At 42.7% G+C, this 21,369-nt stretch overlaps 1 protein-coding gene across 3 annotated transcripts in view; it reads right to left on the minus strand.

The window, feature by feature from the left end:
* Window positions 1-21,369, minus strand: part of ZNF692 (zinc finger protein 692) — a 127,019-nt gene that overhangs the window by 35,107 nt on the left and 70,543 nt on the right. For all 3 annotated transcript variants that reach the window (XR_013607661.1, XM_078677623.1, XM_078677684.1), the window contains 3 exons: window positions 18,952-19,014; window positions 8,259-8,337; window positions 2,016-2,130 (listed from right to left, as the gene is read on the minus strand). Coding sequence is in view for 2 of the 3 variants with exons in the window: in XM_078677623.1 (XP_078533749.1) it covers window positions 2,016-2,130; window positions 8,259-8,337; window positions 18,952-19,014 (257 nt within the window). In the remaining variant the exon portion in view is untranslated. The remainder of the gene's footprint in view (window positions 1-2,015; window positions 2,131-8,258; window positions 8,338-18,951; window positions 19,015-21,369) is intronic.

A 21,369-nucleotide genomic window follows, 5' to 3' on the forward strand; every position in this document is an offset into this window, starting at 1 on the left:
TGCCCTGCTCCGGTCTACCTGGGCACCATATTGAAAGTGACATTCCCTGCTTGTAATTGTTTTTTATGTGTTTCTGTTCTCACCTTTTAGTTTGTCTTGGTTACCAGTCACATTCCTCTTGCTGGACCCCGCTATTGTTTTTATCACTTGTTTGTCATATATGTGCTGGAAAGTGCCGGATCCCTGCCACGTCCCCCAGATACGCCCCCTTGTATGGAGGGCTTTTTAGATCAGCAGACAGTGTGTACGCCCAGCTCCGCAAATCAGGTTGACTCAACCAATATTGATTCTTTTTAGGCATGTTTGCTCCCAATTTAAGGAGGTGCCTGGCTCCTGTCTACCTGGGCGCCATATTAACAGGGATATTTCCTGCAGTACACATATGCTGTCTCTCGACATGCTGTATTTACGTCTGTGGGCTTTCACCACACCCATCATACACCCATCACTTTCATTCGTTTCTTGATCTGCCTTTCAACATTCCTTTGCTTTCCTTGGTAAATACTTTATATTTGTCCCACCTTCTGGCTGTTTTGTTCCCGCCCTGGCGGCTGACCCCGTTACATGGGTCAGTTCACTTCTGGCAATTTAGTTTGTTTCAGAGCACTATTTTTCTTTTGCTCAGCTCATGGAGGCATCCCCCAACCACCTTCTGCCCATCGCTGCATTTTCTGTTCGTATCAGTGCCTGTCTCATTTAATATCTCTGTACGGCGCCATCCCCCCACTACCTCAAGCCAGTCATTCTATTTGGTACTTACATATTCGCACCATGAATTATGATTTTTTTATTTACTTGAACTGTTTTGCTGTTGCTACTGAAGAAAGTGGCCTGCGTTTCTTCTTTCCCCTCCCACCTACCACTACTCTGTGTTGGTGCTTGCCACTGCTTCTCTGCTTCTCACGCTGTAATTTAGGAGTTCTAAAATATATTTTACATGTTTTGCTCAAGACGCTTCCTTTCTGCGCTCACCCAGTACTTGTCTGTCTTGCTACCCCACCCTACACGCTTCCCAACCGTTCCCACTTATTTATAAAGTAGTATCATTTTAGCGTTTTATATATTTAAACTATTTTGCTCGTATGTTTGATAGTGAATTATTGCGTTTGCCAATCTACTCTCACCACATTTTACCGGAACATATGCCTTCATAACCTGTACCAACTCCCGCCCACTTGCTTCCAAGTCCTACGCCAACAAAAAGCCTTGGATAGTTCGCACGATGTCCTGAGAAGAATCCCTTGATGGAGGCTGGAAAGCTGTTCTACCGTACTTAATGGTGAGATTAACCAGTCAGGCCTGTGTACCTCTCCACGCTGGATCCATTAATATTAGAAGCCCGGGCCTTGGTAATGCATTCCCGGCTTCACCCCAGTTGGCCATTTCCAAGGTATTGGGCAGTTTTTGATGGGTCCAGGCGGCACTAAATGCTGAGAGAATGTTAAGCCCTGCTAGCGCTGCCACCATTAAGCAGCCACAATTAAACGCATTGGTACAATATTTACTGACCCCCATATAAGTCCCCCCTTCCCACCTCCACCTGCTGTGAGAGGTGGAATGGGTAATAGGGGAGCTTGGGTTGTGGGCCAAATCAGGTGGCAGTCTGCGCCCTTATCCTCAGCACTACCACCAAAGCCCAAAAAGAGACCAAATTTATGGAAAACTTTGGTTTATTTGTTCTTGCATTTGTGAGCCTTCCTGTTTGTATTTCTGCCTTTAAATTGTTTTCAGTGCCTTAATATGTTTATTTCTTTCTTTAATAGCCATCCCATGGTCCAGACCCCTTGCCTCAGGATTCTTTTGACCTGGTCAAACACCCTTCTGCTTTGGAATACCTGTTGGTTTGTAAAATAACTTTGCTAACGTGATGCCCCTATTTTAAGGATCGGCTAAAAAAGTTCCCAAGGAAGACAAGTCTAGCGCTGCAGATGGCGTCGTAGTCATACCAATGAACACTTACGCTGCGGTGAAGGTTTGTGCCTACAAATTGTTCCGAAACGTAAGAGGGAACTTACCACTGTGCCGCTTCTCATGCTCCTTCAAATGCTTCTTAAAGTTGAAAGACTTTCCGCAGCTGGGCTCCGAGCAGGTGAAGGTGTACTGGTTCACGTGCTGGTACTTTTTATGGTGCTGTGAGAAGAGCAATTGATATTTTACAAAAAAGCAATAGACAGACGCTCTTAGTTTGAGGGTGCATCATAAAACAACTATTTGTCAGCATAAAAGGCAGATAAAGACTGTGCCTGTAAAGCAGTCTTCAGGTCATCTATTGGGTGGCAAAAGCATAAAGGGATATTCCTCTGAACCAAGGCTCTGAGCTGGAGGAGAATATCAAACAGTAGATGCTCAGTTTCTTTTCTGATACAAGAGGACCAGCTGCACATGCCACCACTGGTAGTACAGATGCTCCATGTTGCTCAATGATACAAGCAATAAACCATTTTTTTAAAACATACAAAATTACAAGGCTGAGGGTGGGGATCTATTATGTCATCTCTATTTGCGTAGCACTTTCATTAGCCCGGCATCGGAGCACCTTCTTGACCTGGGCCCCCTTTTCACCAGTTCCTGGGATTGCATCAATCATATGTGGATCTTTGTTGAGTTACTCTGTGGTAAGCATAGCTTTGTTAAATGTCCAGTTTACTAATAGCTTGGTTAATGTGTAAGTAAACTTTGTTTGATCTAATTGGTATTCGGATGAATGTATTAAAGGACTTGGGTGATTTGCCATGTGCAAACTCCAAGCCTTGTGCAGAAAGTTTTCTAGCCAGGTATCGCCTTGAAAATGTACCCGTTTGTGAAGTTCATGTTAATTACATGGAAAAATACTGAAAGGCCAACTTTGTCAGTCATGTGAAAGTCTGAAAGATTTGTACAAATAGATGTCAGTTATGTTTTGATAACCATCTTACATCAATGAAAAAAGCGCATGGTTCAGAGACCATGGCAAGTTCTTCTAGCTAACCTGCAGACTTCTAGGTAGGGAACAGGTCAAGAAATAAACTGGGGGCACACGTAGTAGAATATACCTCAAGGGTTTCTGCGTAAGGTGAGGAAAAAGCAGTTAATGGATGCCTTTTGTAAAAGGATTGTTATGACTTACTTGTAAGATGTGAAGCTTTGTAATGCTGGAAAGCATTGTTGCATCCTGCCTGCCTACAGTAAACATGGGGTGGGCAGAGAGATTTGCTGAAGGATTCAAGCTGTACGATCAGTGCTGCGTGTAAGGGCACAAAAAACCTGCCTGAAGCTCTCTCCTCCTCGCAGTGCCTTATAGGAGAATACGACGAATGTCTCTGTAGTTTCCAGGAATTTTGCAGTTTCAGTGTCTGCTTTACTTGACTGAAGCGCACGGTTTATGTCTCGACATCCTTGGAGAAAATGCTCAATCTTTCAAACAACTGTCTAGTTCACAGTAATGTGCTTCTAGTTCAAATGAAGTACTGCTCAGCCAGCAGTATCCCCGCAAACTCAGATTGCCAGTTGCCTAAAGCTTGTACTCAACACATTCATGAATACTTTGATAAGGGGTGAGATCAGCCCCCCTTTCTTCAGGATCGCCAGATTAGTTTTTCTCATTTCTGGTAACTTACCCTGGAATGGTGCATTAGTGAGCCATTGTTCGCAAACAAACCTGACAAGGACAGCTGTAGCATTTGCCAACATCATTAATGTCATGGCAAACTCATTCACTCTTTTCCCCATGGAGGCTAATTTTCACCTTGGCTGGCTGGTGCATCAGGGCATCTCCCTGGCCGTGAACCATGTGGTAGGATCTTTGAATGAAAGGACGGATGAACTCAGATGGCCGCACCTGGCAGATCAAAAATACGGTTACATTATGAGTTGGCACAGGGCATCTTCCCGCATTATGGAGAACCGGGCTAGATCTTTATGCCACCCTGGAGAACGTGCAGTTTCAGCACTTGCACGCTGGAGTTCCCAAGAAGGTTCTTTCTGGGAGAAACTTTCCAAGATCTCTGCACTGCTCTCTGCCGCTGCCTCTTCAATCCGGTGTCCTAAAGAAGATGGAGAATGAAAGGGCCCTAGTCATTCCAGTGGCTCTGGATTGGGCAAGGGGGGTGTGATACCAGGAGCTTCAGGGCATATCTGTCCTCCAATTTGGCTACATTTCAGGAGGATCTCCTGTTACAGCAGCAGGGGAGGGTCCTGAAACTGCACAATCTGCACCTCCCTAGGAGGTGGCAGTTGACCTCGTTTGATCTTCCTCCCTAAGTTGTGGATGTTATTGTGGCTACCAGTCATCCTTCTACAGTTTGTCTATGCCAGTGTGGGGGCCAATTTGTACCCTGAAGTGGCGCCAGCAACATTGATCCACCTCAGGTTAAATTGACGAGTTCTTATTATTTGTTTTGTTTTGGGCCCACCAAGGACTTCTACATCGGCTCTTTAGGCCTTCTCGGATTTACAGATCCAGCCATCCTTGTTTAAATCACCAACTGTGATGCATTTTCTAAAAGGGTTGATTCATTTGTTTACCCACAAACCCTTTGTGATGCCACAGTGGGGCCTTAATTTTGGTCCTCGCCTTTCGAACCTTTGCACAGCTGTTCTCTACCTCAATTGATTCTGAAGACTGTATTCTTGGTTGTGGTAATATCTACTTGCCGTGTGAGTGAACTCCCAGGTCTCTCAGTGTAGTCACCCTGCATCACTTTTCTCCCCGGAATGTGGTGTTGAGGACCAGGGCGGCCTTCTTGCCTAAAGTCATGACTGCCTTTCACTTTGGGCAATCAATCACTCTCCTGATGCTCTTTGATCTGCCTCACCCCTCAAAGGAAGAGACACTTCATTAGTTGGACCCCAGAAGAGCCTTAAGCTTTTACATTTCACCCACGAAGGACCACTGGGGTGGTGAATCAGCTCTTTGTGGGGTTCTCTGAGACAAAGAAAGGAAAGGCAGTCCAATGAAGGAACCTATCAAGATGGATAGTCCTCTGCATAAAGATCTACTACACACTGACCAAGAAGAAGCCTCAGGAAGGACTGAGGTCCCAGACCACTAGGGCCAAGGCCACTTCCACGGCACTGGCAGGCGGAGTGCTTGTTTTGGACATCTATTAAGCCGAGACGGGGACACCAGTACACATGTTCATGACACGTTACTGCCCTGACAGCCAGGTTTAACAAAAAGGGCATTTCGCCCACTCAGTCCTGCCGGACTTTTTGGTCTGAGCCATTCCACAGACCCACCACGTAGTATTGCTTTGGTATCTATTCTAAAGCTGAGGAATATGCGATTAAAAGCATCCATCAGAAGAGGAAGTTACTACCCTTCGTTAATGCTCTTTTTAGCACATACTCCAAGAACAGATTCCACACTGCCCTCCTACTGCCCCCATTCTGTGGAATGGTCCCTTTTTCATCTAACAAAACGGTTGTAATCTAGAAATCAGCATACTGACATTTCAGATTATTTTTGGGCACAGTGTCAGAGGGTGCGGACATGGTCAAGAAAGAAAAATACATCAGCGCGCTAGGGTGGTGCTTATACGTGGCCAGGTTTGTCACTTTGGAGTGGAACAATGCCAATGTAGAGCACACCATGCCACGTAGCGGCACAAAACAGCACTGATGTTAAAATCCCCCGGATCCAGGCTGGCGTGTCTGGACATTGTAAAGATGAGGAATCCTGGTTATTTATGAATATCCACCAGAAAGTGTGTTACTGAAGATATGTAACTTATTAATCATGTAGCATCCAATGATGCCGTTGAAGATGCGGTCATCACAGATGGTGATGTTTGCTTGGAGAAAGGCAGGTCATTGACAATGGTTGTATAGTGGACTAGTGGCACGTCCACTATGAGTTCAGTGACAATGTGGAGGGTCCCATCAATGACACGGGCAATGCGTTGACCACGTGTTTGAAAGGCGAACCAAAGGTTGACCATAGAAACACTTTTTTATCTGAGGATGCGCACTAGTAAGCCAGAGCGTTACTAAAAGTTGATGAGGACTTATTTGTTGGTTGGGTGGTTCGCAATATCCTCAATGAGGGTGGTAGCTTGTGGCGGCCTCAATCTTTTACTTTGTGGATTAGAATTCTCCTATTGTAGGAGAGGATTTCAGAGCTGTGCCCCACAAATTCTCCTCAGTACATTTAGTCAATTTTCAATGAATGCCGTCTAACTCTAATATTCTCCTTATCCATGGCTTAGAATGAAGACTGCTCTGTACTGTATTTTCACCTGATGAATCACTCACCAAACACCATCACTGCTCACAAAAGGCCAGCAAAGTGTCTGATCACTTTTGCTCTACAGACATTGAAAAAACATCCACTAGTCATGCAGACCAAAGAGAGGTTTCCATGAGTCTATCCTTTACATTATGCTACTAGAAGGGTCTAAATAGGGGAAACAGACAGATTATATATGTCAAGACTAGCATAAGTGAGCATAAAGGAAGAGAAGGATATGAAACTGAATGGATTAGACTTGTTTGTATTTTTCTCCTGCATATGGTGAGGTGATGTGGTTAACGGCTGGAGCTGCTGACTTTCGCAACGAGGAACCTGGTTCGAGTCACGGCCTTGGCTCGAAAGCCTGTGATTCTGGGCAAATCATTTAATCTCTCAGTGCCCAAAATTGAGTGATGCAAACTAGGACTCAAGTAAAGAATTAATTCCCTTGCACAAAGCTCACGCTATAGAAAACTGCAAAAAAAAAACAACAACAAAAATATATATCCTAACTCCTAAAAGTTAGTAGCTAATGCACCATCATGAGAAACGTGGCAATGAATGAAAACAAAAGTGTGCAAGAACGTGCAGTCATGCTCATGACGTGCCTGAGAATGAGGGGAGATGCAAACATGTGATGAATTTAGTGGCCTAATACATAAATTGTAAATAGAACTATAACTTATACAAATAAAAGCTAAACTACACATAACTAATAGTGCCGCACATTTCGTGCCAAAGAATGAAATATAGGACATTTTCTGAAAGACAAAATAACAGCTAATCTCTGCCCCTAAACTATAGACTGAAAAATCTGTGCAGGTCATGACTAAGATGCAGGCAGTACATACACTGCACATGAGTATTATCCATAAACATTCCCTTGGTCCCATTTGTGGAGCATATCCTGATTCAATACTGCTAGGCTTTGAATGCCGTTTCTGCCATGGCTGGATCCAGGCTTCCCAGAGGGAAGTTCACATCAGCTAGCAAGAATACATATGCGCCATACAATATATACACCGTTTGACCTGCTTTCATTGTTTTGCCAAATAACGTACACAGAACTGCTGGAAAGCACAACTATGGTATTTGGCGATGTGTTTATGGGCGGCAACAGTAATAAAGTGTTTTCAAAGGGACAGCATTAAATGAGACATTACAAGCCATTACATAGTTCAAGCCAGACACTTTACATTACAGTTCAGTACACTGCATTGGTTGACTAAAGGAGTGGCCTACATGTAAAAAGTATCCAGATTTCAGAAAATCCAGAATCCTGTCTGATATATATTCTGCAGAGCACTGGATGCTAAGAAGATCAGACCTGGACGAACCATGCATGGTCTGCTCCACCTCCTGAGGCGCATGGAGACACCATTACAATGTCGAGGAGGCAAGGATGAGTGGGAGACGTCTGGGCTGTATCCATACATTATCAAAGGACAATACAGGAATACGAGAGTTAAACCTCTTAGTGATTTTGTTTTAACTCTTTTGTTAGTGTTTGCATGACTAATTTAGGCCTTGGTGTAACTGCGAAAAAAAGAGGGTAACATGGGATTAAACAGCAATCCTTTCACTATAAAAGATACTGATTCACATGAGGCGGCATGGTTGGTGCACTAAAATTGGCCAACTGAAAAACATGTAGGAAATAGGAGTGTGTGTACTAGGAGCATAATGTCATTTTCAATCTTGTGGAAAAAGTCTGAAGCACCTATTCACATGAAGGACAGTCTGTTGTAACGGCAAAGAGGGCAACCTGTACCAAAATGAGTAACACAAAAACATCTGCACTACAACCATCAACATCTGCATTTGAGGGAGGCAGGTAGTGTCTATCATATAGCCAAATGGGAGCATATAAAGGAAGGTCTTGGGATGTTCTGCAATGCTGCTGCACTAATCTGATCTATTCATCAAAGCCAATGCTGCATTAAATGCTTGTTCTCCCACTGTAGCCCACCCACTTCAGTTATCCAGCATTGACCAATTCCCCCCGCCCCTATACCCACTGCCGAACATGTCACTGGAAACAGATACTGACGTTCAAGTACTGGCGGTTGGAGAAGATCTTGCCACATTCCTCGTAGTCACACTGGAGAATTTCCATCTTGGCAGTCTTCCTGCACAGACACAAAAGAGCACTTAGATATCCAGAGTAATGCAGGAATAAACAACCCAATCCCCCCTGAACAACAGGCACATATTATTCTACATCAGAGGACTACAGCTGGCATCACTCACAAAGGCATCATTATTAGGTGTCCCTGCACACGACCTCCTCAACGTAAGTGTTCTATATAAGGCCCAGTAAATAATCCTCTTACTGAAGGCCTCTGGCATGCTATTACATTGGGCCCTTAGCCTGATAAGAGTCAAAAGAAAAAGTTACTTTACTATGGTAGCAATATTTCTGATGGATACATTATCTCCCAGCAGATTCCTTAACTTATGAATTATCCTTCAGGCTTCTGACTGGTCTGTAAATCTTTTCCCAAGCTATGTCTCTCCAGTGTTGCGAGGTGGTCTTCAGGAAAAGAAGTCAACAACGGGCAGCATCAGCTTGACGGGGATGCTATCAGGACAATCAACACAGGATTCATATCCCTCTGAGGAACAATAAATGGAGTGGGAGGAAACAAGTAATAAAAAGTTTTTAAAACAAACGACTATTGATGATCTAAAAAAGGAACGTTGGTCAGGAAGGAAACACCACTATTGCGCTGCGATGCAAGGGACAATACATAACGCTAGATGTTGTAAAGGCAAGATTTAAGAGGATTGATGTCTGCCAACTTGTATCACTGAACAAACGTGTTCCAGTGACCTGCAGAGCGGGATTTGATAGCAGGCTCCCTTCCTGCCAGTATGTCATCTGTGACATCACCAGGAAGGCAAAAAGACTCTAGCTATTGAAACTCAATTTCCAGCATGTAGTCACAGTGTCTAGGTATTGGGGCAGAGGATCTGACCTCCCTGCTTTAAGAGCAGGTCCGCTCTTGAGGAAAGAGGAAGAGGTGGCTGAATGCGGAGGGCTAACAGATCGGTGTACGAAATCCTGTGACAAATCTGGGGCAACAGGATGAGCTGTCCTCGAGTCTTCCACACCTTCCATAATACTTTTGAAAGGAGAAGCATTGGTAGGAAAGAGTACAGTAGACCTTGAGACCAGCTGAACCTGTAGGCATCCTATAGGAAGTTGTTCATAGGGAAGCAAGTATGGCACAAACCTGAGGGGACTTCCTATCCTGGGATATGTTCAAAAGATCCATGAATGCTTATCTCAACACGAAGATCACCAACTCTGCTGCTTCGGAGTGCTGCTCCCATATGTAGGCCTCCGCTGAGAGAGAGCATCTGCTTTCACACAGAGTGCCTGCGAGATGGGCTGTCCACATCTGAATCCAAGTTCACAGGCATATTGCCACTCGATATAGGGTTCCCAACCCCACAACAGCTAATCTGTTTCTATAATGGACAGTAGTCATTGTCCAAGAGAATCTGAAAGTTTTGGACAAAAATGGCTTATTTACAAGATGTACTGAATGAAGCTCAAGCACATTTATGTGCAAGCACTATTCTAGTGCAGACTAAAGCTACACGCCAACATGTGGCCCAGAGGGGCACCTCAGCCCACAATGAGGCGTCCAACACCACCAAAGCTGCTGACTACCAGGGCTAATGGGCAACTCTCCAAAACGTTGGAGGAGTGCTGTAAGTGAAACTCAAATTTTCAAGGGCAATTACATTTTTTATTGTAGTAACTACAGTATCACCAAATCTGTGTTTTTGTGCAGAAATTCCTCCTGAATGCTAAGGTTTTTGGTAATCTAACAAGTTGATCCCTAATCAGAGAATCAGAAAGCTTCCAAACTCATAAGTGTTAGACAAGCCTCTTAGTACAGCTGTGTAAATTAGGTCTTTTTCATGTTAACTTTCATTCTTCCCAAAAATGTGTGCCTTAAAAGTTCTTAAAAGTGATTCAGTAAATATCCATTGGAAATTCAGCTAATATGGACTCTGGAAGGCTATTGTATTTTTTTGTTTCCTCCACTCCCAAATTGTGAAATAAGACATGGCACTTTCAGAGTTGGGAAATCTTTTGACTGTTTCTCCAATTGCAATAAGTTATGGCTCAAATAGTTTCACTCATTGGTCCAAGGTAAAGACCCGTTTCATTTAAGAATGGCGGCAATGAGAAATGCTTGCAGCTCCATATTGTAATGATGATCGCTGCTGAAAATAACACTACAGGGACATTAAATCCTGATGGGCCTGCAATGAGGTAGAAGAAAACAACAAAGAATGATGGAAAAAACACTAAAACAACAGGCTGGATGAACAAATGAGTGTAATTACCTCAAACAATTACACGGCAGGCTTGAATAAGCTTCTTTTCATGCATTTGAAAAAGAGACACTGGTGAAATTCCACATAAAAAGAAGTTTTAGAAGCCTGAAGTTGTTTCTTCATTTTTTTTTATGACCCAAATGGAACAGAAACATGCTTTTAATGAACAGAACAAAGTAAGTGGAGGGGATTCCAGCATTCCAACCTTACAGGAATGGTGACATTGCTGCCAGTTGGAAGGAATGTCACGGCATTCAATTCTCTCCACTATTGTTCATTGTCCTGTGGGAAAAAGGCCTGCGTGGCAGCAATTCCTTGAAGCCAGTCCTAGCTAATCAGACACAGTTCATCAGAGGCGTCCTCCTAAGTTGTAAATTTGTTGTACCACAGCTATCAGTATGCTACTTACTGAAAATGAGGATACAACTGATTTTTTTTTATACATTGTTGTAAAATCTATGATTTGTTATAAGCGTCATCATTTAAAAAAAGATTACTTGGCAGTTGATTATGCGCACGCTGCAGCTCGCATGAGGAAACGATCTGTGGTAGCGGTGATACTTCCGATCTGATCATTGGCAAGAAAGGCACTCGTGATGCTGCCTCCATTTTAAATGATATTTTCATCTTTAGCCTATACAGGCGGTTTTCATGGGGAGATTTTGTGTGCATCGCGTAGGTTTTTACAGAAAATGGAGCATGATTGCTCATTTGGTGGAATCATGCTGAAGCAGAGGTCATGCTACAGCGTCTGACAAAAACAGACACATATACAGTTTACTACGCAACGTGCTCAGTGCCGGCAGTAAACTGTACGGACATGCAGCAACAGCGTTTAAAGACAAAATCTGTATTGACATTAGGGAGATTACTATTGCAATATTTATAGTTTAAAAAAAACTTGTGGGTTTATTTCAAGCTGAGGAATTTAGCAAAATGAAAGAGCAAGAGTCAGGAGAAATATTGCAGGAGGAGTTAATAAGAAATATTGTATCACAGGAACTGCATTTAGCAGTTAATGAGATGGCGAAAGAGGTTTTCAAGAAGAAAAGGTCAGGTAGGAGTAAGGATGATGAAGAATACTTTTCAATCTCTGAGGAAGAAGGTGATTTACCCGGGGTCCAGAAGGAAAGTTATTAAAAAGAGAAAGCATTTGAAGAATGCAAATAAGGAGAAAGGAGTCCGAAGCAACTCATAAAGAGAAGATGTCCTAAGTGATATACAAGATGGGCAGTGTAGCTCTGCATATGAGGAGGACAATCTGGATGAGTTTCAGCAAACAGATTACCGTCAGGATATTGACAAATATATTCTAGATCTAGATTATAAGCATAGTTTAGATGAATCTTTTAATGAGAACTTAAGCAAGAAAGAAAAAGGGTAAAAAACTGTGCTGGACCCATTGGGTGAGAATTTGTTTGATCCTAGGGAAATTAAACAACCAAGGAGCAAGGAATGGTGGCCACTGGATCATGAGGCGGAATATATAAAATTTTGGATAAGGAAGCCGTTAGCAAGGGATGAGACGGATATAATGAGAGCAGAGACGGTATTCAAACAAAGGTCAAGGTGAGTATGAAGATAAATGTTGGTTCAATCCAAGAAGGGTCTGGTGGAAGACTAAGACTGTAGATCAATGGGAAAAAAATAATGGAAGACCCTTGGGTTAGGTCAGCAATAAAAGGATACCAAAGAGATTTCGATTCGGAACCATACTAGAGGAAGGAATCCAGGGAGTTGAGTATTCAAAGAGATCTGGAGGCTACCGTGACAGAAGAAGTGATGCAAATGTTAGCAAGAAATCCTATAGTAAGGATAGAAGAGAAGCCAGTAGACTAAGCCAGTACACTCTTTTTAGTAGAGAAAAAAGACAAAGGGTGGAGACCAGTTAAAAATTTAAGAGAGTTAAACAAATTTGTTGCATACAAACATTTGAAGATGGAGGGTATCCATCTTCTGAGGGATATGTTACTAGATTTAAGATTAGATGGTGAAGTTTGTTCTCAAGGACGCATATTTCACGATTCGATTAATCCAGAAAGTCAACGATTTTCACAATTCAGATGGAAGGGTCAGTTTTACCAGCTTCCATGTCTCCCTTCGAATTATCGTCAGCCTCTTTGTACTTTACAAAGATTTCGCAACCAGTAGTGGACTGTTTGAGAGAAAGGGGTGTAAGGATGATTGTTTATATGGACAACATTTTGATAATGAATCAAAGTGGGAAAGAATTGAAGAAACATTTTACTATGGGGAAGGATTTACTAGAATAGTTGGTATTCACATTGAACTTAGAATAGTCAGTGCTCATTCTAAGCCAGACCTTAAGAGTTTTTAGGATTTTTTGTGGATATGGTGAGGAGTCTGTTACAGCTTACAGTGAGGAATATAAAGAAAATAAAAGAGGGTTTAAAAAAAGTGATTAGGAAAGAGGATATAAATCTAAGGGATTTAGCATGCGTGATTGGACTGCTATTAGCTTCAATACAAAAAGTATTCCCATGGCCTTTGGTTTACAGGGCATTGCATAAACTGAAGAGAACTGCATTAGCAGGAGGTTAATGGTATGGGGACATGATAGCAGTTCGCTAAGAAGCAAAGGAAGAGTTGAGATGCTGGATAAAGAATTTGAAAGCGTGGAATGGTTGTGCTATATTTGGAGCAAGGCCAGATTTTAATCTGGAACCAGATGCCAGTATGTCAGGATGGGGAGTAATGTTTTCGGGACAAGAGAATATGTTGAAGAAGGTGGAACATATTAATTGTTCGGAGAAGAAAGCAGGATTGTTTGCCCTTCGCAGTTTGAAACATCCGCAAAGAGCGTCAGTTTTGTTAAAAATGGACGATGTAGCAGCAGTGACATATAGCAAGTTAGAAGGGAGCAGATCAAAGAGTTCATAAGACTTAGCAAAAGAACTGTGGAATTTCTGTTTAGAGCACAAGATTGGATTGAAAGCAGAATATTTACCTGGGGTGCACAATGTGGTGGAAGACTGGAACTCGACGGATCAAATAGATTTCAGTGATTGGAAACTAGAAGACAGTTCATTTTGTAAAATTCAAAGTTTATTGGGTCCTTTGGAGGTGGATCTTTTTGCTTCCAGATTGACTTTACAGTTAAATAGCTATTTCAGCTGGAAACCAGATCCTGCGATTAAAGGGTATGCGTTCCTACCTTTTTCCATGATTCAGAGAGTTTCTTTTACAATGTAGCAGACATAACTGTCGGATAGCGTTAGTAACAACTTTTTGGAAATGTTTCAGAGAGTGCTGTTACAATGCAGGAGACAGAATTGGCAGATAGTGTAAGTAACACCTTTTTGGAAAACTCAAGCCTGGTTTCCAACTCCTTTGGAAGTGGCTATGGATATTCCTTATCTGATCAGGTCTAAGAGAGGTATGTTAACAGAAGCAGAAGAGAGAGAGCATTCTTTAATGCAGAGGTGTATGCTCAACCATCTAGTCTGGAGAATTTCAGGGAAGCAGGAAGATTCACAAAACTTTCGGAATAAGCTTCAGGGTTGATCAATGAGTCATGCACCCCTGGAACTAAGAAAAGATATAGGAGTGCATGGCTACGTTGGTGCGTGGCAAGGGATTTGGATCATGTGGAGACTTTTTAAATAAAAGTAGCTAATTTTTTAGAGGAGTTATTCGATAAAGGACTTTTTTACAGGACAGTCAATTGTTCTAGATCAGCTATGGCGCAGGTCATTAATTAATTCAGGGAATTTCTAAGGAAGGATAATCTGTAGGGTGATTAAAGGAATACGGTTAAAAAGATGTCTGCAACCGAAATATCAGTTTCTTTGGGATGTCGATTAGTTTTGAAGTTGTTTCTGGACTGGCCTACAAATAAATTCTTAGGAGTGAAAGAGTTGTCCAGGAAATTAGCGACTTTGTTGTGTTTGATCTCTTTTAAAGTGTTTCAGATGTGGGAGCAATAGGAGAGTTGTTCAGGATTTGGGAAAAGAACAAAGACAATATCAACTTCTACATTTTATCCAAATTTAGATAATTCACCAAAATTATGTGCAGTTAAAGAATAAGAGTAGGCTGATGGGAAAAAAGGAGTGCTGTAGTTGATCAGCTATTGATCCTAGTGAGGATTGCAAAATCTCAGTCAGAACGTTAGACTCCACCTCCGTTGAAGGCTTTGTAAAGTCTACGGCTTCAGCCACCTTCCAAAGCACAGCAGTAAACAAGGCAACCTCTTGTGAGGCAGGGCCAGAGGGGTAGTGAATATTCTCTTCTGGTGAAGTATCAAGGCTGCATCGGTATTAAAGTGTGGAAGGAGATGATCAGTCTCCTAAACATCATCTTCCGTGCAACTATAGTCCATGTCTGCCAGGGTGGGAGCTTTGGAACCAGAGTTGAATATTTCTTCCATACGAACAAATCTCTGAACCCTGGGGAACCGATTAGCCAAGGGAACATTACTGAAGTTCACCCTCATCTTTGGTCTTGCCACATGGATAATCCTAACCGGCAATCAACCCTCTGAGTAAATTCCTTGGTCTGCGTCAGAACAGAGAAGGCTCCTTACTTGGCTTCGACTGAGCCTTAGGCGCTGTAGGCAAAGTCTTTGATGCAGTGGTGGTTGGTGCCACTGCAGCCGCTAAACCGGCAGGTACATGCTTCCAGTTGAGAAGTGGCCCAGAAGGAGCCAGATCTGTCCTGAAAAGAGTGAATATAGGCCGCAAGAAGATCCCAGCCTGTTTGGGTCAAGCAGATCGATTCAAGTACTCTGCTTTCACCTTTAGGTGTTGGCATCTGGCCCGACAACAAGGATTGAGACTGCAAACGCCCGTAGGAGGACTTTTCCTTCCTATAGTACTTCTTGTGTTTCTTATGGGAACACGTCTTTGCATAATATTCCCTGGAATGTGATTGGCTTAAGGAGAGCACCTGGTGTGTCCTTACCCAAAGATAAATTGACCTTTTGCTTTTTATTAGCCTTTGGTTCCATGGAAGAACAAGAATCGGAGGGTGTGGCGTAGTGTTATGATCCCAGGCACCACATGCAGATCTGAAAAATAAATTTTCTTGTGTCAAGCAGGACAAAGCTTGATATCGGAAACCTCATAGTCACTGATGAAATGCTGAGGAATTATTGATGGGACATGAACAGCAGGCTGGAAAAAAAGGAAGTGATGTCAGCGCAAGTCTACAATGCCGCCGCACAGAACCACACAGAGGCGCTGGAGAGACACAGATGGGGAAAAGTTAGAGGCCTGAGGATAATTCAGAAGGTGAGGAATCTGTTGGAAAATGCATCCATCAGTAACTTTTGTAAATGTTGGTGCCCAGGCGAGGTACATTTATTCTGCTTCCATGTGTATTTTTTTCACGTTTGTAGCTACAACTCTATAGCCCAGCTCTGATCACTTCCTAATCTTCTGCTAAGGCCCAATTACCAATCCGTGTGTTTGTTTTATCTTAATGCCATTATCTGCAGTGGAGCCACTTTCAAAGTGAAGACATCTGAACACCACAAAACAATGAAATAATAAGAATGTAATGGTTGAGAAGGGATGGTAGAGCATGGAAAATAACATGACCCAGATCATCCATTCTACAAAAGATCCAGACCTGGCAACTGTTTCCTCCCTGGTTCCATGTGCCCTGTTCCAACTGTCTATGCCCCACAAGCACTTCTTCTATGTTTGATTACCAATATGTATATTCTGCATGTTACCATTTTTATGGTCCAGTATCAAGTTCAGAGTGGCCACTGTAGTTATGGTGTCATCACTGACCCATTATAGGCTTATCAGTGACCACGTGCAAACGACTCGCAGTCATTAGGACTGGCTAGAGAAGATCTGCCGAACATACTGGTTAGTGAAAGCAATGCAATGTTGTCTAGTCAGGGATCTTTGCAGTGCATGAGGTCTTTGGATATACCAGATCACAGACTTTACTGTTTATTTCAATCACCCACCACAGCTGTGGGTCCCACGCACACTCGATCATTGCTCAGCAGAGGTGGCTGTTGTGTTTAGAATCTTCATTAAGCAATGTTATGGATTTGGTGCAAGGTTGTGCATGTGTCGGTGTAGTGTGGTTCACTATCTTCTTCTGAATAGGTATGATGTACAGGTTTGGAGAGCCTATGGATCTCCTGTTAAGGGGGCAGCTTTGGTGCTGCATTCTGTGTAAAATAGTATCAGGGGGGTTTACTGTGCATACTGTAGGTATAGAGGAAGGTGTTAGACAACACAGGCAGAGGTTGTTTACATCCTTTACACTTGGGTATCTTAAGCATCAGCAGGTTCTGCCCCTTAATTCTTTAAGACATCTCCTAGCACAACGACCTTGCCTCATTTGTGATGCTCTCCTATCCTGAAAAGGAACTTTGCAGCCATTCACATTTGGGTCACTGCTCATTCCATAATGGTGCTAATACCTGGTACGTCACTTGGTACTGCTGGAGGGAAGTGTGGGTCATTGACTGAAATGCTAGATGAGAAGGGGTCTGTTGGTGTGAGCCTGTGGGTTCACCAGCTTTGCCAAGCTCTGGTGGCAGTGATGTGCAGCAGGAAAGGGGGATTTGGGGAAGGATGAGCACGAAAAGGGACATATGACTGACAGCACCTGTCATGGCATAGCATTGTGGGAATTTTGGAAGGAAGGCCCCTAGTTCAGCGTACCCGTTTCTGCCTCCAGACCTCAGCTCCATCATCCTCTTCTCCCTAAACCCCTTGTCATTATCCTTTGTCTTCTCTGACTTTTTATGAATGGTTATTGATTCAGCTAGGAGGACACACATCTAGGCTTCCCCACTCTGGTCTAGTGCCTACCCTACTCTCTCCCGCTGTCAATGTCAGTACCAGCACACCTGCCCTCTGTCTGAACTGCAGGTGCAGAAGCTGCAGGAAATACAACAGACTAACAACGAGATCTCTAGGCATCATCTGGAAATACCAACTGGTTAAAATGCCCTTCATAGCTGCTGTTTGGTTAAGTTGCAGTTCTGCAGCTTCTCATGCTCAAAGTGCAGGACGGTATCTTTGGTGCAGGTTTATAAAAGCAGATTTACAAGTGCAGCTGTGCCAAAAACCTTTAAAAGAATTCATTATCTACAATGAACGTAGCAGAAAAGTTATCGTTCAACACCTTTTATGCAGTTCAAAAAGAAATGTGCCTGTCGTGGTCCAAAGTAGATACAGTATAACTGAATACATCTCTAATTAACTCCCCAGACTTCCAATCTGCCATACTTTGGCAGATACTAAAAATTTAATAAATAGACAGAGACTAATAATATATGTACCATTGTTTATAAGGAGTGGGTTTTATGGGGTCTGGGGTGGGGTATGGAGTTTGGGGCGAACGGCAATTGTTTTGTAGCAGGCAAGCTATGAAAAGGTAGGTCTCTTGGTTCCTTTGTGAACTGTTGCCAAAAATCAACTGACTTTTTGGATCTCAAGATTTGCAGAGGATGGGATCTTAAGCAAAACAGGGGAGAATAGAGCCCGTCTATGAGGCAGTCCTTTTACAATTGACTGCTTTGCGGATAGACACTAGAGCTTCAATTTAATGCATGTTGGCAGAAGCAACTAGCAAAATTAGCTTAAGGTGGCCAATATTGTGTTTGGGTTCCCACTGACCGGTGGTCCAGGCTGCGGTTGCATGCAGCATTGTTTTCATTTGATCCGGTGTTGTATCCAAGACATTGTGTGGGACAGAACGAAGGCCAGGATAGCAGATGGACAATTATTGGAGGGGAAAATCAGTTTAATTCTGATAAGGAGGCCCATCTACTTTGCTGGGCATTCTTGAAGCTCTCATTTATGCGGTTAGTTACCATGTGGTAGCCAAGTGGTAGGGGGGGCTGAGGAAGGGAGAGAAGCCACTGAGGTTCGTATAGCTCAACTGCGCTGCTATGAATGAGCATCAACTCAATTTTCACCTGTTTGAGTTTCAAATACAGGTAAACATCTAGGTTTGGAGAGTACTGAAGCACATAGTGATGGAGTGGCTATTGTGACTATCAAATGCTGAATGTGGGCATCATATTGGTGAAGTGTGAAATCTTATCCTGATGAGCAGAACTGCAGGGAATTCCAAGTATTGTCTGAGCATCTCGGAAGAGTATGGAGTCATGGGAAAAACCAAGCGCGACTTGGAGGGGTGAGCAGTGTCAGGAGATAGTCGGTGAGGACCAGTCTAATTCTGTGTTTCAGGTTCCTATGTTGGAGATCGTCACCAGCAGCAGACGGGTAACCATGTCAAAACTGCCCGCAGGTCTAGCAACCTTAAAAGGCAGGGTCTCTATCATCAGTTATAATCATAAGATCATCGATGACTTGAACGGCTGCTACTTCAAAGCTTCAGAAGGGGTGGGACCTAGACAGGTAGACCTGAAGCAGTAGGTGACTTACCGGATTCTTTTCTTGACTATCTGCGACACATCCTCATCACTCGGTTTGTGTTTTTGCTGCTTGCTGCAAGGAAAGGGACATATAAGAATTACCTTTTAATTAATTGTATTAATTAGCGGTTTTATTTAGAACATATTAAAAAAAAGAGTTGAGAGTGATACAAAACAAAATAATTTGGGGAACGTGGGTCTAAGATAGGGGTCTGCAACCTTTTCTGTAATAAGAGCTACTTCTGTTCAATAGAAATCATGATGTGCTTCTAATATTACTTGTGTGACTGTGACCACCACACGTATCAACAGAGACAATGGTCCCTAAGCAAGGAATAATAATAACCACAAATAAATATAGACTAAATAGTTCTATATCATATGTCCAGCCGGACAGTTTGATTTCCAATGAAGAATTATTTATAAAAATCAGTGTGATACAAGTGGGACACCAGCCGGTGCCAAACTAACACACTCAAGGAAAGAGGGGGACAAGGGAATTTACAAGCAATTTTGGAACGTTCTGAGTATCATAAATCATAAACAGACAATACAAACTATACACAATGCAACCAATAAATCACTTGATTAATATGCAATTAGTGTATTTAGGTCGACGACTTTTCGAACACAATTAAAATAAAAGGTTCATCTTTAGGACAACAATGGATTGCCTAATGAACACATTTATACATAGTGCCCACACTGTGGGAATATTTTGCCAATATAAACAAAGGGGAGAGGGAGAGAAAAAGAAACAGATTAGGAACAATTATAGACATGTCGACCTCCCACTGCTCATAACCAGTTATAGCCATGTTGGAAAGAATGTCATGCAATAGTCAGGCAAGGGTGTGCACGCAGCATTAAAAATAGGCATAGTGTACTAGAATGGTAGTTGCAGCCCTCAAGTGATATTCGCCATTTTGTGATTGTACATGCAGAACAAATGATAGAAAACTGATGATGTGACAACCAATAGCGTAGTGATAACCAAAAACCATATTGTTTCCAAGTGTAGAGCGATAGCAATACTACGCGTGAAATAATTAGCCCAGTAAGAAAGGTACAATCAACACGGGAGACGTGCAATTGTTCTCAATGGAGACAGCTTACCGAGGGGACGCCGTGATAGGCTTAGTAGTCGTGATAATAGGCACGTTGCCAACCTATGGAGAGCCATAACACGGGAATAAGGCTAGGCAGGGGTAATAAAACGGAAAGCCAGGCAAGTTCAAGAATTGTTATCTTACCCGGGACCGCTGTAGCGGTATCACAATATCGGGCTGTTCTACAGGAAAAACCGAACGAGCAATTTAGATAAAGATAATTACAGTGGGCACTGAGGGAGTATGATGGAATAGGACCAGCCAAAAGAGCTTACCATATCCAATAAAAACAGGCCCTCAATGGGGGTCCTTGTCGGTCGTGGGAAAACCTCGCAATCAACGAAAATCCTGGTGACAACGGAAATGAAATTATTCCGGGTCACGTGGTATTGGTAAAACCAATCTGGTTACGATGGAAACTTGCGGCCATATTGGAACGGTTAGGGAGTGCTAGTAAAAGAAGTGGAGAACCGAACGGCCAGTGCTGGTTAGTGTAAATGCAAAAGGAAGTAACTGAGTGAGTTATGACCATTATTTAACGGCAAACAAAAATGGGGGACATCACGGATCCATTATAACAGTTGAAGCCAATTTAGTTACAGTTAAAAAATCGGCGGCCATATTAGCATGGTGAAAAAGCTAAATAGTCGGCCATGACAAAGTGGTGCAAGTGATATGTAGAAATGTGAAAAGGGAATCGCCAAACCAATTACTAATGGCAATATGACAGGTTTATCAAGCAGAACCCTAATACAAGAGGACACATCATTATTTTAGAACATCATAATACAAGAGGATACACCATTCTTTTAGAACATCATAACAACATAGAATTTTCGGAAATCAAATCAATGAGGTCCAATCCTCCATCCTGTTAAGGCCACTGTGAAGGCTTTTAGTCTTCAGAATCCAGAGGAGTTCTTCCTTGTTGAGGAGACGTTGTAGGACGGCCACACGGGGAGGCAACCTGATCAAGGAGATGATTCTCCACTTAAAATCCAACTCGGTGTGCATAAATTCAGTGAAGTGGTCAACCAAGGGAGCATTTGCAGTCTTGCAACGTAACCTGCTTCTATGTTAACACATTCTCAACTTCAGCTTTTGGGTTGTCTGCCCTATATAAATCTTCGAACAGGGACAGATGATGGCATATATAGCATTTACACTGTTGCAATTGGAAAACTGTTTCCGTACATGTTTAACATCATTGAAAACAAAATTTTTGCCCTCAACAGTAGTATTACACATTGAACAATTCCCACACTTAACATGCCCGGTCAGAGGGGGGAAGACCCCATATATTATCCAATGTGCCACTC

This window comes from Lissotriton helveticus, chromosome 1_1 (genome assembly GCF_964261635.1).
Source record: "Lissotriton helveticus chromosome 1_1, aLisHel1.1, whole genome shotgun sequence".
NCBI lineage: Eukaryota > Metazoa > Chordata > Amphibia > Caudata > Salamandridae > Lissotriton > Lissotriton helveticus.